Source organism: Oncorhynchus mykiss, chromosome 7, assembly GCF_057628025.1.
Source record: "Oncorhynchus mykiss isolate SJ-2025 chromosome 7, ASM5762802v1, whole genome shotgun sequence".
Taxonomy (NCBI): domain Eukaryota; kingdom Metazoa; phylum Chordata; class Actinopteri; order Salmoniformes; family Salmonidae; genus Oncorhynchus; species Oncorhynchus mykiss.
This window is the reverse complement of record NC_143028.1, coordinates 58,319,045-58,337,839: the sequence shown is the minus strand read 5'-3', so window position 1 is coordinate 58,337,839 and position 18,795 is coordinate 58,319,045. Positions and strand designations below refer to the sequence as shown.

The window sequence follows — 18,795 nt, the reverse complement described above, 5'->3', positions numbered from 1 at the left end:
CAGACCCAACATGGGCCAGTCTGAACCTGGGGGCTCTGATCTGCATTGAGTGTTCAGGAATCCACAGGAACCTGGGCACCCACCTGTCCCGTGTCCGCTCTCTGGACCTGGACGACCTGCCCAGAGAACTCACCCTGGTGTTGGGTGCCATCGGCAACCACCTGGCCAACAGCATCTGGGAGGGACGTACGCTGGGCCGCAGAAAACCCACGCCCGACGCCACACGGTGAGGACTGGGGGACAGGGGAGACAAACACTGGGGGACAGAGTATAGGACACTTAATGTGTAAATAAGTGGCAAGCTTGCTGGGCTGCAGATGCAGTATTAGTTGTAGTTGTTGTAGAAGAGGAGGCAGTTGCGTTGATAGAAGTGCTAGAGCTAGTAGTAGAAATAGGAGATGTGAAGGTGTCTGACTACATACACCTGCCTGTATTCACACACTCCGTTCCCTTTGTAACCGTGTCTCTGTCACCATGTGTGTCTGTTTCTGGTCCCAGAGAGGAGCGGGAGTCATGGATCCGAGCCAAGTACGAGCAGAGGTTGTTTGTGGCTCCGCTGGCCCTGCCCTCCTCCAGTCAGGGGTTAGAGGTCAACACGCTGTCAGCCAGTCTGCTGGCGGCCGTGATGGAGAGGGACCTCCCCCGCCTGCTCCTTCTCCTTGCCCATAGCACCAAGGATGACATCAATGCCCCCCTTCCCTCAGGGGGTCACCTCTCTCCACCCCCCCCTGCTGCCTCCCCCAGCCCTCCCCTGGAGGGCTCCCTCCGGCCGCCTTGCTCTGCGCTGCACGCCGCCTGCCAGCTCGCCGACGTGGTCATGACCCAGCTGCTGGTCTGGGTGAGAGAGCGTCCCTCCTATAATCTCTTCATCCTGCTTTTCCATTTTTTTGTCTTTCATCCATTCTCGGTTTGAGGCATCATGACATCATGCTGTCAAAGAATGGCAGAAATAACTTACAGTTGAAGTCAGAAGTTTACATACACTTAGGTTGGAGTCATTGAAACTTGTTTTTCAACCACTCCACAAATGTCTTGTTAACAAACTATAGTTTTGGCAAGTTGGTGAGGACATCTACTTTGTGCATGACACAATACATTTTTCCAACAATTGTTTACAGACAGATTATTTCACTTATAATTCACTGTATCACAATTCCAGTGGGTCAGAAGTTTACAGACACTAAGTTGACTGTGCCTTTAAACAGCTTGAAAAATTCCAGAAAATGATGTCATGACTTTAGAAGCTTCTGATAGGCAAATTGACATAATTTGAGTCAATTGGAGGTGTACCTGTGGAAGTATTTCAAGGCCTACCTTCAAACTCAGTGCCTCTTTGCTTGAAATCATGGGAAAATCTAAAGAAATTAGCCAAGACCTCAGAAAAAAAATTGTTGACCTCCACAAGTCTGGTTCATCCTTGGGAGCAATTTCCAAACACCTGAAAGTCCCACGTTCATCTGTACAAACAATAGTACGCAAGTATAAACACCATGGGACCACACAGACGTTATTCCGCTCAGGAATGAGACGCATTCTGTCTCCTAGAGATGAATGTAGTTCGGTGCGAAAAGTGCAAATCAATCCCAGAACAACAGCAGAGGACTTTGTGAAGATGCCGGAGGAAACAGGTACAAAAGTATCTATATCCTCAGTAAAACGAGTCCTATAAAAAAGCCAGACTACGGTTTGCAACTGCACATGGGGACAAAGATCGTACTTTTTGGAGAAATGTCCTCTGGCCTGATGAAACAAAAATAGAACTGTTTGGCCATAATGACCATCATTATGTTTGGAGGAAAAAGGGGGAGGCTTGCAAGCCGAAGAAGAGCATCCCAACCGTGAAGCATGGGGGTGGCAGCATCATGTTGTGGGGGTGCTTTGCTGCAGGAGGGACTGGTGCACTTCCCAAAATAGATGGCATCATGATGAAAGCAAAATTATGTGGATATATTGAAGCAACATCTCAAGACATCAGTCAGGAAGTTAAAGCTTGATCGCAAATGGACAATGACCCCAAGCATACTTCCAAGTTGTGGCAAAATGGACAAAAAAAAAAAGGGCAACAAAGTCAAGGTATTGGAGTGGCCATCACAAAGCCCTGACCTCAATCCTATAGAACATTTGAGGGCAGAACTGAAAAAGCATGTGCGAGCAAGGGTGCCATACAAACCTGACTCGGTTACACAAGCTCTGTCAGGAGGAATGGACCAAAATTCACCCAACTTAATTGTGGGAAGTTTGTGGAAGGCTACCCAAAACGTTTGACCCAAGTTAAACAATTTAAATGCAATGGTACCAAATACTAATTGAGTGTATGTAAACTTCTGACCCACTGGGAATGTGATGAAAGAAACAAAAACTTAAATAAATCAATCTCTCTACTATTATTCTGACATTTCACATTCTTAAAATAAAGTGGTGATCCTAACTGACCTAAGACAGGGAATTTTTACTAGGATTAAATGTCAGGAATTGTGAAAAACTGAGTTTAAATGTAATTGGCTAAGGTGTATGTAATCTTCCGACTTCAACTGTACATACTGTAGTGGATATTACACAGAAGTGACACTTGAACAAAAACAGCTATACATGTGTTTTTTTTATTCACTTCGAATTTCAACTGAATCTTATTGCCCTCTCTCATTCTCCCTAATCCTCCTTGCTCTCTCTCTCTCTCTACCTGGTCGCAGTATGGCAGTGATGTGAGGTGTCGGGACGCCCAGGGGCAGACGGCCGTCACGTTGGCACGTTATGCTGGCAGTCAGGAGTGTGCCGACATCCTCCTGCAGTATGGCTGCCCCAACGAGCCCGCACCTTCGGTTGCCACAACACCAAGCCTTTCTGTTGCCACAACACCAAGCCTCTCGGTCGCCACGACACCCAGCCTTTCCCGCAAGAGCAGCGCAGGCAGCCTCAGCCGCAGCAGCTCCAGAAGAGCAGTGTCTTAATGTGAGGGGGGTAGAAAACGTGTGTGTGTGTGTGTGTGTGTGTGTGTGTGTGTGTAAGAGAGAGAGGGTGTATGTGTAAGAGAGAGGGGGGATATGTGTGTGTAAGAGAGAGTGGGGATATGTGTGTGGGTGGATGTGTGCGTCAGTGTGTGTTAGAATGCCCGTGTGTGTGTGAGAGGTTGTGTGGGTGGTGCATGTGTGTTTGTAACCATATGTATGCCAGGGTGGCTCTAGTTGAAGGGGGAGGCTGTGTCCTCAGTGTCCTCTAAAAAGGAACCCATGAAGTCACACCAGGATGTAGTCACAGACCAAAAGGACTGAATGGACAAGCAGCTAATACTGTCACCACCGTAAAGCCAGAGCTCACTCTTACCTGGCTCTCTGTGTGTGTGTGTGTGTGTGTGTGTGTGTGTGTGTGTGTGTGTGTGTGTGTGTGTGTGTGTGTGTGTGTGTGTGAGAGAGAGAGGGACTGCTCTACTCAGTGGCTACCTTGTCCCCACTATGACACTGATGATCCACTCTTCCAGGCTCCCCTCACCACCGCTCTGTGGGAACTTTGACCTGTGTGTTACTGCTACACCACCATCCGTGCCCTGCACCTTAGTAACACACAGACAGAAAGACAAAGGGATAATGTAATGACAAGCGCTGGGGCCAAAATGGTGGCCCATGTATGCTGACTTGGGTTCATGCCCAATCACATCTCTCAAACCACAGGGCTGGGAGAGGAAAATGAACCAGAGGTACAGAACTGCAATAATTGAATTACCAGTGTGAGACAGTGGATTTGTAGTTTTTTCTCACCCTACTGTACCTCTAGGTGCTTGGAATCCCACGATAACAGACTACAATATGAAAACGGGAAAATGCTTTCCGTTATCGATGGCAGAAAATGTTTCTCCTGTGCTTCGATGGTTAGGTGGAGCAGGTTAACTCAAAATGCAGCTAAATCAATGAAGATGCTACATTATGACAAAATGAGTATGAGGGGGCTCATTGAATCCTCTGAACGGCATTGTACTTACTCACGCAGAAACGAAACAGTGGAGCCAAGACCAACAACAACTGCCAGTGCTGGAACGAACATAACCACTGTTAAACCTCATCACTGTACCACAGTCAAACAAAACGGTCAGTTACTGAACAATGCTCAGCTGAGGTCAAATTCAAAAGAAATACTGTCCGACAGATAAAGGATTTGTATTTTAAGAATTTAGGTCAAAATATTAATTGTATAGAAAGACATATATGAAATTGATATTATTACTTTACTTGTCATAGTTATCAATATTGAGAAGTACTTCATGTTCAAGAATGTTATTGTATGTTCTGAAGTTTGTATGGTAGGTTCTTGTTTGTAATACACATGGGTTACTCTTAGCTGTTGAGAGATTCAAAACTGTGACAGATTTGGTGATTCATTTTATTTGGCAGTCCGCTATCTACAGTCATGTGAGAAAGTAAGTACGCTCCCTGTGGTCTTTTGTTATTTGACATATTTGGACACATGGATATCGGAGCTAAATTCCAACCACATTCATGGATAAAGGTGATCCAATTTAACAAATCACACCAAAAAAAAATTTTACTTTGAAAATGTTATGCAATTAATATAAACAAAAATGCAATTTCTTTAAGCAGAAAAAGTTAGTACACCCCTACCTTTACCATCACATAAAATGGCTAAAATTAGAACCAAGTGCACCAACATAGGTGAAAATCATTAGAGAGTACATTGGGAGGGTCCAGCTTTCCATAAAGATTAGAAACTGGTTTGGTCTTAACCATATGGGTGTTTGATAAAACATCATGCCAAGATCAAAAGACCTACCTGAGGCCCTCAGAAGAAAGATTATTGATGCCCATGAGTCTGGGAGGGGTTACAAATCCATTTCCAAGCAATTTGAAGTACATCATTCCACTGTCTGACGGCTCATCTACAAATGACCATTGGCAATCTACCTAGGACAGATCGTCCCACCAAAATTAGCCCAAGAGCTGACCGAAAGATGCTCATAGAAGTCTCTAAGAACCCCGGGGTAACATCAAGGGATCTACAAGTCTCTCTTGCCACAATCAATGTCAAAGTGCATGAGTCAACTGTCAGAAAGAGACCGCACAAACTTGGCCTACATGGGAGGTCAGGAAGGAAGAAGCCTCTGCTCTCAAAAAATAATATGAAGACACGGCTGACATTTTCCAGACAACATCTGGGTGACGACCAAAACTACTGGAACAATGTGCTCTGGACAGATGAGTTAAAGGTGGAGTTGTTTGGCCGCAATGCCAGACGCCATGTTTGCGGAAAACGGAACACTGCCTTTGAACAGAAGAACCTCATACCAACTGTAAAGCATGGAGGCGGTGGCATTATGGTTTGGGCTGCTTTGCTGCCTCAGGGCCTGGCCAACTTGCCATCATTCAACCACGAATTCCATATTGTACCAGATGATTCTTGAGGAGAATGTGAGGCCAAAAAGCTGAAGCTGAACCGAACATGCATCTTGCAACAGGACAATGATCCAAAACACACAAGCAAAGCTATAACAGAATGGCTCAAAAATAAGAAATTAAGGGTTATGGAATTTCCCCACAGCATCCTGTCGAAATGCTGTGGGGGAACTTGAAGCTGGCCGTGCTTGCAAGAAAGCCTGCGAACATGACAGTTGAAGTAGTACTGTAAAGAAGAGTGGGCAGAAATTCCTCCCTGTCGATGTAAGAGACTAATAGATAGTTACAAGAAACGGCTACATTAAGTTATTTCATCTAAAGGGGGCAACACAGCTATTGAAGCTAGGGGTGTACTTATTTTTTTCCGCACTATGGAGTTACATTTCTGTACATTTTTTGATGAATAAATTATTACAAAGTATGATCTTTCAGTGTCATTTGTTAAATTAGGTTTCCTTTATCTGTCAATTGTGGTGAAGTGAAGATTACACATCCATCTGTCCAAATATGTACAACAAAAGACCACTTTCCAGGGAGTGTACTTACTTTTTCACATGACTGTATCTCCATGACATCACTTTGAGTTCCAAGATGGAGACTTGTAATGTGTGTGCATAATGTGTGTTTCAGAAATGAGAAACATGGATTTACTGTGTAGTCATAATCGAAGAATAGAGAGAGAGAGAGACCCACTAGTGCAGTTGCTCTATGTCCTATTTAAGCTGAACAGTGTTACTGCCAGACGCCGTTTTAGTGTGAAACAAATGAAATGCCTTCAGTTTGATTGAATGTATTGCGATTATTGGTAATGTTTTGGTGAACTGCCACACCTCCAAAAGAAGGGTTTCAAAGCCAGAAGTCGCAAACGTCATTCTGGATTATCATCCCAACTGTACAAAATGATCATTAGTAAGAGAAATCATTGGCCTTGTGCTGAGAATGTTTTGCTAGTGGCCACATTAGAGACTATTATAATAACACCACAAGGACCATGTTGCTTGAATATTGGGACTTACAAATCTACTGTAGTGTGATCATACCGCTAGTTGTTTTTGAACTGAAAATGAAAATCGCCAATGACTTTGTGTCTGTAAATAGTGTAAGCTTCTCTTTTTTTATTTGCAGTGTTTTTCTACTCATGTACATGATTCATGGCTCATTCAAGTTAGCTGTCAATACAATTACTGTCCAACCTGTGGTGTTTTATTTATAGATTTGGGGGTATTTCATATTTTAATGTGAAACTTTTATCTGCTTAAAAAAAGAAGGAAATAGAAAACAACACCATACAACAAAGCAACAGAATAAAATGTTCATAATATGTTTCTGGGTATTTTGTCATTAGAATGAATTGACTCAGAGGGTTAAACAAAACTCAGGCATGGATCTGTCTCTACATGTATAGTGTTTTGCTATGCAAGGTTGTGTGCGTGTGCGTGTGTGTGTGTGTGTGTGGTAAATGAACCTGAAACACTAATTTCCAGTGTCGGCCATGGGGAGGCAGCATGTACTGTAGATTGTGAGGAGACATGTGAAGGCAGACGATATCATTCAAGAATTCTGTAGTGTCAGCCCAGCTCAGGCCAGGCGACAGAAACCTGCTAATGAATCCTGGCTGCGTCTCAAATAGCACCCTATTTCCAATGTAGTGCACTACTACTAGGGGACATACCCCTGATTCCTCAGAGCAGCAAGATGTCAGCATAGCCAGGTAGTGACAACCTGGCCTGTACCAAAACTATTGACATTTAAGTTGTCATCTGTTTTTTCTTGTGAATGTGACAAGAATATACAGGCAGCAAGACATTCATTTTGAGGTTAGTAACTTGTTTGTTCATATATGAAGAAGACATGAAAGTTGTGATCCGTAACCAACCAAACATTTCAGAGTAAGGAGAACAGTAATTGGATATTTGATATATCCATATCCTGAATCTGGTTTATTGCTAATGTTTAGTAGCTTGTTAATATAGTGTTATTGAAGAGATTATAGCAGTAGGTTTTAAGATTTTACAATGAAACATCGTGAGAAAAAACTATGTGGTATAAAAAAAGCATTCTGAATAAAAGACTAATTAGCTAATTATAATATTAATTTACAGGTAATTCTTACAACAATCAAATCAAACTTTACAAAATGTAGAATTAGTCACCACTCACTTGATCTGTGCTTAAGCCAGTCTCTGCATTCCTCGACATCAGTGTTTATGGACACAGGACATGGATGATATTCCCTTCCTGGAAATGTTATGCCACTGGGGGACCCTTCATTACAGCAACGAGAAACAGGAAGTGCGTGACAGAGGAAAAGAAAGTAACCGCTAGCTTATTCCATCATGCACTTTATTGAGGGAGACATTAAGCATGGCAAAGGTAAATTCCACCACATTAGTTTTGTTACTGCGCAACAATGGGTTAAGACTACAAATCTGATTGGCTGGTGCAGGCGTCACTCAACTCCTTTGCCTTCTCATTGGCCGCCGTCCTCCCTTTACCCCTGCGTTGACGTAATTCTCGTCTCTTCCCCTGGCAGGTGGCGAGCCAAGTTGGTGATGAGGTTGCCATAGAAACTCCTGCTGAGGAAGTTGTAGAGGATGGGGTTGGCCAGGCAGTGGAACAGTGACAGGGCCTGGCCCACCGTCTGGTAGCTCAGCACCCTCGGGTTCAGCTAGTTCACCAGTAGCAGCGGCAAGACAATATGGAAGGGCAGCAAGCACAGCACAAACAATAGGGAGTACAGATGAACCAGCCACAGCTCCCCCTGCTCCTTCCCTTGAACCAGCCCCTCAGGGCTGGTCCACACCGCCTGCAGAGTTTGCATGTTAAAGGTCATGATGATGGCCGCCGGGCCCAGGAACTGGAAGATCAGATAGAGGAAGGTGTGGGCAGCACACCAGTCCACAAAGTTGTGCTGATAGATGTAGCAGCCCAGCTTGTCCCACTCCAGCAGCGTCACATGGGCGTTTCCAGCAGGTAATGAGATCATAATGTATTTGCATTGTGTGTCTATATACAGTATCTTTATTAGTTTGCCATGTTACCACCACAGCTCTCTTTGCTGGGATCTCTTGATTGGGCCAATACTGACTGTGAATTTATAATTATGCCCACCTCTGTGGTATTGTTCAGTTGACATTGATTATCATTGCCTTGCACGCTGAAGAAGGGCTCATACCCAAAACGATTGTGCAGCAATAAAAACATGTCAAGGAGTGGTGTCCTATATATATTCTTTGCGTTATCAAGCAGGCCTAGAACCATGGACAGGACCCAGAGGAATCCCCTGAGCCTGTCTGCTTGGGGCCCCAAGTTCGTGTGGTCCCCACAACCACACGTTCTCCAACATGGCCTACAGGATGGATAAGGGCACCACCACTATAATCAGCAGGTCTGACACGCTTACATTGAGCATACAGAAGAGCACGCCGTTGCAGCTGCTGACCAGGCGCCAGTTCACCCACACCACCAGGGCGTTGAGCGTCAGGCCGGCCACGAAGAGCAGCAGGTAGAGCAGGAAGAGCGCCATGCGCTGCGAGGCGTTGTCCTGGTCTGTGTAGTTGTCTTCGTACCAGGATGAGTTGCTATGCTAGTACTCGTTCATGACCTGTAGGTGGAAAACGGTAGTTTATCCATTACAGGACCACGAGAAAATACCGAAATAAATCAGAGAAATGAATACAATGTCATAAGAATCTCTATGACATGCAACCCACCAGAGTACCACCAGAGCTCTGGACTGTTACAGATTATTTCTGTGGATATCATAGTTACAAATAAACATTTGTCTGGAGAATTATCAGACCATGTGGAAAGGGCCTGCATGAGAAATAAGTAATCAAATCAAATGTTATTGGTCACATACACATATTTAGCAGATGTTATTGCGGGTGTAGCGAAATGCTTGTGTTCCTAGCTCCAGCAGTGCAGTAATATCTAACAATTCACAACATTACACACAAATCTAAAAGTAAAATAATGGAGTTAAGAAATATATAAATATTAGGACGAGCAATGCTGGAGTGGCATTGACTAAAATACATTAGAATAGAATACAGTATATACATATGAAATTATTAAAGCAGTATGTTTACATTATTAAAGTGACCAGTGATTCCATGTCTATGTTCATAGGGCAGCAGCCTCTAAGGTGTAGGGTTGAGTAACCGGGTGGTAGCCGGCTAGTGATGGCTATTTAACAGTCTGATGGCCTTGCGATAGAAGCTGTTTTTCAGTCTCTCGGCCCCGGCTTTGATGCACCTGTACTGACCTCGCCTTCGGGATGATAGCGGGGTGAACAGGCCGTGGCTCGGATGGTTGATGTCCTTGATGATGGCCTTCCTGTGACATCGGGTGCTGTAGGTGTCCTGGAGGGCAGGCAGTGTGCCCCTGGTGATGCGTTGTACAGACCGGTAACCCCCTCTGGAAAGCCCTACAGTTGCGGATGGTGTAGTTGCTGTACCAGTAGTCCTTGTTCTACTGACTGAAAAGCTAAGATTGGACTCTATTCACTACATAGTTCACTACTTTTAAGTAAGAATGAATGCATTTTTTATTTTTTTTATTTAACCTTTATTTAACCAGGTAGGACAGTTGAGAACAAGTTCTCATTTACAACTGCGACCTGGCTAAGATAAAGCAAAGCAGTGCGACAAAAACAACAACAGAGAGTGACACATTAACAAACGTACAGTCAGTAACACAAAATAAAAATCTATGTACAGTGTGTGCAAATGTAGAAGATTAGGGAGGTAAGGCAATAAATAGGCCGTAGAGGCAAAATAATTACAATTTGATGAAGAGAAGAGAAGACTACACATCAGGAGGCTTACCTTGAGTAGCAGAGAGCAGCGACGAGAGGACAAGATGAGGAGCGAGAGAGCAGAGCAGAGCAGGATACATACGGCTGAGAGAGATCAAAGCCCTGGCTTACTGAGCACTGTCCCAGAGCATAGAGCAGACTTTCAGCCTCTGTGCACTTGCTCTGTATGTTCCTCAATGACCACTGTGCTGGTACAGACACAAGTCTCACAGTTAAAGTACACTCCACGCCCACTCCCCCAACCCACCAGTTAGATGAGAGGACAAGAAACTGTATCCACGCTGGAGCATGAGCGAAGAAGACAAGAGAGGAGAGGACAGGAGACCAACATAGAGGGGAGATATACACAAGACAGAAGCCTCCAAAAAGAAAAAAGACAAGAATTCACCTAAATGAGCCTCCCTGGGTTCATTATTATGATGTAACTAAAGGGGCTAAAATTAAGTTATTATTAAAGCTCTTCAAGACCCAGAAAGACTCACAGCTGTCATGGCTGCCAAAGGTGGTTCTAACATGTATTGATTCAGGTGTGTGAATAGTTATGTAAATGAGATATTTCTGTATTTCATTTTCAATAAATTAGCAAGCATTTCTTTATGGGGTGTTGTGTGTAGATAGGTGATATATATGTAATCCATTTTGAATTCAGGCTGTAACAAAACAAAATATGGAATAAGTCAAGGGGTATGAATACTTTCTGAAAGCACTAACATGGTAGGCTATTTGAGATTTTGCCATACCCAAATACTGCTGTCTTCTATTGTTGTCTTCTATAACCCCTGAAATATTGTTGCCACCTAAACATTGATATCCACTAAATTGTGTCACAGTTTTACAGAATGCATTAAAGTTACAGTAAAGCTTGCACAACGATAGACACCAGAGTATTCTTTGTTTTCTTTATTGTTTTGGTTAGGTCAGGGTGTGACATGGGTGATGTATGTGTTTTTGTACTGTCTAGGGGTTTTGTAGGTTTATGGGGTTGTTTATCATCTAGGTGTTTATATATATGTCTATGGTTGCCTAGATTGGTTCTCAATTAGAGGCAGGTGTTTATCGTTGTCTCTGATTGGGAACCATATTTAGGCAGCCATCTTCTTTGGGTATTTTGTGGGTTATTGTCTATGTCTAGTTGCCTGTGTATGCACATTTATAGTATAGCGTCACGGTCGTTTTGTTGTTTTTGTAGTTTGTTTAGTGTCCGTCTTTATTAAAATATATAACATGTATTCATATCACGCTGCGCTTTGGTCTCCTCTTTACGCCGAATGTGACAAAGGAGCACAGTTTATTTTCTTCCCATTCCATATCACTCTCAGGTCACACAGACCCAGATCATATCTGTCTTGGATTTGTTTCAGGCTATTTCTTAGAAAAGAGTGCCTTTTACAACAACTGTGTACCTCTGTGTCCACTCAGCAATTGCCATTGTTCCCCAGAAGAATGTTGTTTCTTAATGTTCTCTGAACAATTTGAAAACATTACTTTAAATAGAACCATGAGGAAACCTGTAGGAAACATTATGTTTAAGTACTGAAATTCCCACCTAAGAGACACATGGTTCTCAATGTTTTTTGCTAGCTGGGTATATTGCACCATTCCCAGAATAAAATAATCATAAGTCAACCACGCTCTAAGAAACCTATGGTTCTCAGAACGTTATATTTTCAGTTAATCAGATTGCACTGTGACTGCCTGCTGTGTGGGATTTGGTGGTTTGCTGGAAGGCATTAGCATGTTCATGACATCCCTTAGAGATGGTCAGGACACCTACAGTGCCTTGCGAAAGTATTCGGCCCCCTTGAACTTTGCGACCTTTTGCCACATTTCAGGCTTCAAACATAAAGATATAAAACTGTATTTTTTTTGTGAAGAATCCACAACAAGTGGGACACAATCATGAAGTGGAACGACATTTATTGGATATTTCAAACTTTTTTGAAGATCAAAAACAAATCAAAAACTGAAAAATTGGGCGTGCAAAATTATTCAGCCCCCTTAAGTTAATACTTTGTAGCGCCACCTTTTGCTGCGATTACAGTTGTAAGTCGCTTGGGGTATGTCTCTATCAGTTTTGCACATCGAGAGACCGAAATTTTTTCCCATTCCTCCTTGCAAAACAGCTCGAGCTCAGTGAGGTTGGATGGAGAGCATTTGTGAACAGCAGTTTTCAGTTCTTTCCACAGATTCTCTATTGGATTCAGGTCTGGACTTTGACTTGGCCATTCTAACACCTGGATATGTTTATTTTTGAACCATTCCATTGTAGATTTTGTTTTATGTTTTGGATCATTGTCTTGTTGGAAGACAAATCTCCGTCCCAGTCTCAGGTCTTTTGCAGACTCCATCAGGTTTTCTTCCAGAATGGTCCTGTATTTGGCTCCATCCATCTTCCCATCAATTTTAACCATCTTCCCTGTCCCTGCTGAAGAAAAGCAGGCCCAAACCATGATGCTGCCACCACCATGTTTGACAGTGGGGATGGTGTGTTCAGGGTGATGGGCTGTGTTGCTTTTACGCCAAACATAACGCTTTGCATTGTTGCCAAAAAGTTCAATTTTGGTTTCATCTGACCAGAGCACCTTCTTCCACATGTTTGGTGTGTCTCCCAGGTGGCTTGTGGCAAACTTTAAACGACACTTTTTAAAAAAAAATACATTTTTTTTATTTTTATTTTACCCCTTTTTCTCCCCAATTTCGTAGTATCCAATTGTTGTAGTAGCTACTATCTTGTCTCATCGCTACAACTCCCGTGCGGGCTCGGGAGAGACGAAGGTTGAAAGTCATGCGTCCTCCGATACACAACCAACCAAGCCGCTGCTTCTTTAACACAGCGCACATCCAACCCGGAAGCCAGCCGCACCAATGCGCCGGAGAAAACACTGTGCACCTGGCCACCTTGGCTAGCGTACACTGCGCCCAGCCCGCCACAGGAGTCGCTGGTGCGCGATGAGACATGGACACCCCTACCGACCAAGCCCTCCCTAACCCGGGCGACGCTAGGCCAATTGTGCGTCGCCCCACGGACCTCCCGGTCGCGGCCGGTTACGACAGAGCCTGGGCGCGAACCCAGGACTCTGATGGCACAGCTGGCGCTGCAGTACAGCGCTAAACGACACTTTTTATGGATATCTTTAAGAAATGGCTTTCTTCTTGCCACTCTTCCATAAAGGCCAGAATTGTGCAATATACGACTGATTGTTGTCCTATGGACAGAGTCTCCCGCCTCAGCTGTAGATCTCTGCAGTTCATCCAGAGTGATCATGGGCCTCTTGGCTGCATCTCTGATCAGTCTTCTCCTTGTATGAGCTGAAAGTTTAGAGGGACGGCCAGGTCTTGGTAGATTTGCAGTGGTCTGATACTCCTTCCATTTCAATATTATCGCTTGCACAGTTCTCCTTGGGATGTTTAAAGCTTGGGAAATCTTTTTGTATCCAAATCCGGCTTTAAAAACTTCTTCACAACAGTATCTCGGACCTGCCTGGTGTGTTCCTTGTTCTTCATGATGCTCTCTGCGCTTTTAACGGACCTCTGAGACTATCACAGTGCAGGTGCATTTATACGGAGACTTGATTACACACAGGTGGATTGTATTTATCATCATTAGTCATTTAGGTCAACATTGGATCATTCAGAGATCATCACTGAACTTCTGGAGAGAGTTTGCTGCACTGAAAGTAAAGGGGCTGAATAATTTTGCACGCCCAATTTTTCAGTTTTTGATTTGTTAAAAAAGTTTGAAATATCCAATAAATGTCGTTCCACTTCATGATTGTGTCCCACTTGTTGTTGATTCTTCACAAAAAATACAGTTTTATATCTTTGTTTGAAGCCTGAAATGTGGCAAAAGGTCGCAAAGTTCAAGGGGGCCGAATACTTTCGCAAGGCACTGTATTTCCCTCTAGAGAACTTTGGGAATACTGTAACTTTTACTGTAGGCCTACAAGGATCTCTGAATTTATGGGATAGAGCCACAACTTCTGAAAATGTTACACAGACAATTTAATAGATATCAACTAAAACATAGATTTAACAAACATTGAATACATTTGCAAAAAAAATATTAAGATACATCAGTGAACAGTGATAACATTTCTTTTGGAGGGGAGGCATTTCTTCACCATGTGTTTTGATTTAAGCAAGGAAGTCCAAGTGAAGTAGGACTTTAAATCAATCAGTCTTTCTGAAATACCAGTCCAGTGTGTGTCCATAAAACAGCCACTGTCCTTTTGTGCCTCCATCTGGTCGGAGAATCAGCTGGAAGAGCATGCCATAAAGACAATGCTCTCTCCCTTGCCATCATCATAGAAGCCATTAAAACACACCCTGTTGTCAGACTTCAGAGAATAGGACTGATTGGTCTCCAAAATTCCAGAAATCCAGAACTCGAGGCACCTGATGATGATCATGTTTCTCTGTGTTCCACAGGTGACAAAGTTAGTACTAAGAGTCTTTAAATTTATTGATGGATACAATTAAATAAATAGCTCTTTTATAAACAGTATATTTTATCTCTATACGAAAGTACTTGTCAGTTAAGGAATTGTAACAAGGTAGTAAATAAGGAGTGTTTTCATATTGAGCCAGCTATGGTTCTGTAGCTGTGTTCTGATGAGCTACGCAAAGATCTCAGCAATGAACTCATGGAACCTCTTGGCGTACTGCTCAGGGTGAACGGTGGAGATTTCTTCTCCAGACTAGGAATCACAAACAAAACATGTACAGATACTGATAAACCAACAACGATGAAAATGAAAAATGTTCAGATAGGGAAGACATCTTGAAAACAATAGATCAATTAATAATTCAATCAAATGTATTTATAAAGTAATTTTTACATCATCAGTGGTTATGCATAATGTGCATAACCACTTATGCATAATGTGCTGCTGTGCTACTGATGCTGTACCCTGTCTCTGACCCTCACCTCCACGTCTCTGTTGAGCTTGTCCATGATCCTCTCCTTCTCCTTACTCATAAACCTTCTGCATGTTATTCCTGAAGTCAACATCTTTGCACGTTGGCAACTCTAATCTGACATGAGAGAGGGAGCAAGTGAACAAGAGAACCAATTTAAAATGACAAAATCACCTTTCAGCAGGACAATAACCTAAAACAAGGTCAAATATATATTGGAGCTCTACCATCTGCCTCCTGTGTTTGCATTTGGGTCTCACCTTGTGTACTTATAGTGCTTGAAAATATGAAGAGTGGTATTCAGTGAAGTGTCGGAGTTGCCCAAAACATAACACTTCGTATTCAAGACAAAGTTAATTTCTTTGCCACATTTTTTGCAGTTTTACTTTAGTTCCTTATTGCAAACAGGACACATGTTTTGGGATGTTTTTATTCTGTACAGGCTTCCTTCTTTTTACTTTGTCATTTAGGTTACTATTGTGAAACTACAATGTTACTGATCCATCCTCAGTTTTCTCCTATCGAAGTCATTGAACTCTGTCACTGTTTTAAAGTAACCATTGGTTTCCTGGTGAAATCCTTGAGCGGTTCCCTTACTCTCCAGCAACTGAGTTAGGAAGGATGCGTGTATCTTTGTAGTGACTGATTCTATTGATACACCATCCAAAATGTAATAACTTCACCATCCTAAAGGGGTATGCAATGTCTGCTTTAATTTTTTTTTTTACTCATCTACCAATAGGTGCCCTTCTTTGCGAGGCAATGGAAAGCTTCCCTGGTCTTCGTGGTTGAATCTGTGCTTGAAATTCACTGCTCGACTGAGGGACCTTTCAGATGATGAAGTAGTCATTAAAAATTATTTTAAACACTATTTCACACAGACCATGCAACTTATTATGTGACTTGTTAAGCACATTTTTACTCAACTTATTTAGGATTGTCATAACATAGGGGTTGAATACTTATTGACTCGAGACATTTCAGCTTTTCATTTTTAATGAATGTGTAAAAATGTCTAAACATAAATCCACTTTGACATTATGGTATTGTGTGTAGGTTAATGACAATCTAAAATTAATCCATTTTAAATTCAGGCTGTAACAGAACAAAATGTGGAAAAAGTCAAGGGGTGTGAATACTTTCTGAAGGCACTGTACATGGTGCCAGCTTTTTATTATCTCATTGTATCAAAGACTTTAGTCATTCAAGCTCAAGTAACAGGCAGGATGGCAAGTTGTCTGAAATGTAAGTTGATGTACTAAAAGTGAAAAATCTCACAACTAACTCTTGAAAATAAATAAATAATTTGGAGATTTCTCTGATCTTACCTTCTCTTTGAAACTCGCTTCACGGGACACCAGGGACCCCTGATAAAAGAACAGATTCTGTTAGCAACGGCTCAAAACGACTTCAAACAATCTGACTCTATTTTCAACAAACCTGCCAGTAATTCTATCTTTGGTGGAACTGAGCAAAACAACTGTGGACAGAATGGGTAAGGACACTAGAGTTCTCTCTAGTGGTCCGTCTGTGTGAGAGCATAATCACAATATAACCACATTATTTTAAGTAGACAAACTTTATCCTGAGTCCAAACCACTATCAGACCTCATATCAACAGCTTTAAACATCCTAGAACACGTTAAGTTAGAGTTGAAAAAACAAACAAATGTGGTTGCACTCAAAACAACCTAAACATGATTGGTCAGATCGTGTGTATAGGACTTTGTGACAACAAAGAGCGAGTGTATAGGTCTCTGTAACAACTGATGTAAAAAGGGCTTTATAAAATAATGAAATTGATCGATTGATTGATACCTTGAGGTCGTACTTTCTGTGGACGTCAAGTCTGCAGCTGAACATGTTTCTCATAACAATGAGGTAGGTGTCCTCACTCTCCAGTCACCCGGTACATGGCCAGGAACTGAGGCACCAGCCTGCTGCCATGACACATCACTATGTGCTGGGGGTGGGGGGGGGGGGGGGGGGGGCATGCTGTTATTTCATTTAAGTGTGATCCTGCATCTTTATGAGATTTCTTGTTGTCAACTACTGTACAGGATGTGCAGGCTTTTGTTCCACTCAAGCACTAACACACTTGCTTGAAATATTCAAGGTATCACAAATTGAATCCGCTGTATTAATGCTTAGTTCAAACAAAAGCTTAAACATCCTGCAGCTCTCCAGTCTCCAGAACCAGATATGCAATCTCACGGTGGCACAGTTGTGCACTAAAGGGAAAAGGGTGCCAGATGAGAAGCAGACTCAGTGTTGTTACGTGGTGATATTCAGACCTGGTGATATTCAGACCTGGTGATATTCATCTTGTGCAATAACGGCATCTTGATTTACAAGATGGTGTAGCAGTCGGACGTCTATTTGTCTTGTCCCGTCCCATGTATACAGTTGAAGTCGGAAGTTTACAAACACTTAGGTTGGAGTCATTAAAACTAGTTTTTCAACCACTCCACAAATTTCTTGTTAACAACCTATAGTTTTGGCAACTCAGTTAGGACATCTACTTTGTACATGACACAACTCATTTTTCCAACAATTGTTTACAGACAGATTATTTCACTTATAATTCACTGTATCACAATTCCAGATTGTCAGAAGTTTACATACACTAAGTTGACTGTGCCTTTCAACAGCTTGGAATATTCCAGAAAATGATGTCATGGCTTTAGAAGCTTCTGACAGGCTAATTGACATAATTTGAGTCAATTGAAGGTGCACCTGTGGATGTATTTCAAGACCTACTTTCAAACTCAGTGCCTCTTTGGTTGATATTATGGGAAAATCAAAAGAAATCAGCCAAGACCTCAGAAAAAAAATGGTTGACCTCCACAAGTTTGGTTCATCCTTGGGAGAAATTTACAAATTTACAAAGTGCAAATCAATCCCAGAAACACAGCAAAGGACCTTGTGAAGATTCTGGAGGAAACGGGTACAAAAGTATCTATATCAACAGTAAAACGAGTCCTATATCGATATAACCTGAAATGCCGCTCAGCAAGGAAGAAGCCAATGCTCCAAAACCACCATAAAAAAGCCAGACTACGGTTTGCAACTGCACATGGGGACAAAGATCATACGTTTTGGAGAAATGTCCTCTGGTCTGATGAAACAAAAATAGAACTGTTTGGCCATATTGACCATCGTTATGTTTGGAGAAAAAGGGGGAGACTTGCAAGCAGAAGAACACCATCCCAACCGTGAAGCACGAGGATGGCAGCATCATGCTGTGCGGGTGCTTTGCTGCAAGAGGGACTGGTGCACTTCACAAAATAGATAGCATCATGAGGAAGGAAAATGATGTGGATATATTAAAGCAACATCTCAAGACATCAGTCAGGAAGTTAAAGCTTTGTGGCAAATGGGTCTTCCAAATGGACAATGACGCCAAGCATACTTCCAAAGTTGTGGCAAAATGGCTTAAGGACAACAAAGTCAAGGTATTGGAGTGGCCATCACAAAGCCCTGACCTCAATCCTATAGAACATTTGTGGGCAGAACTGAAAAAGCGTGTGCGAGCAAGGAGGCTTACAAACCTGACTCAGTTACACCAGTTCTGTCAGGAGGAATGGGCCAAAATTCACCCAACTTATTGTGGGAAGCTTGTGGAAGGCTACATTTTTAAAGGCAATGCTACCAAATACT

The 18,795-nt window shown here is 42.5% G+C and overlaps 1 protein-coding gene and 1 pseudogene across 1 annotated transcript in view; one reads left to right on the top strand and one right to left on the bottom strand.

Annotated features, from left to right (window-relative positions):
* Positions 1–6,720, top strand: part of LOC110528216 (arf-GAP with GTPase, ANK repeat and PH domain-containing protein 1) — a 31,067-nt gene extending 24,347 nt beyond the window's left edge. The window contains exons 17-19 of the mRNA XM_021610075.3: positions 4–226; positions 499–838; positions 2,691–6,720. Of these exons, the coding sequence (XP_021465750.2) occupies positions 4–226; positions 499–838; positions 2,691–2,948 (821 nt within the window). The 3' untranslated portion in view covers positions 2,949–6,720. The remainder of the gene's footprint in view (positions 1–3; positions 227–498; positions 839–2,690) is intronic.
* An 8,114-nt stretch (positions 6,721–14,834) lies between these two features.
* LOC110528995 (phosphatidylinositol 5-phosphate 4-kinase type-2 gamma-like) lies at positions 14,835–17,568 on the bottom strand (annotated as a pseudogene).
* Positions 17,569–18,795: the final 1,227 nt, after the last annotated feature.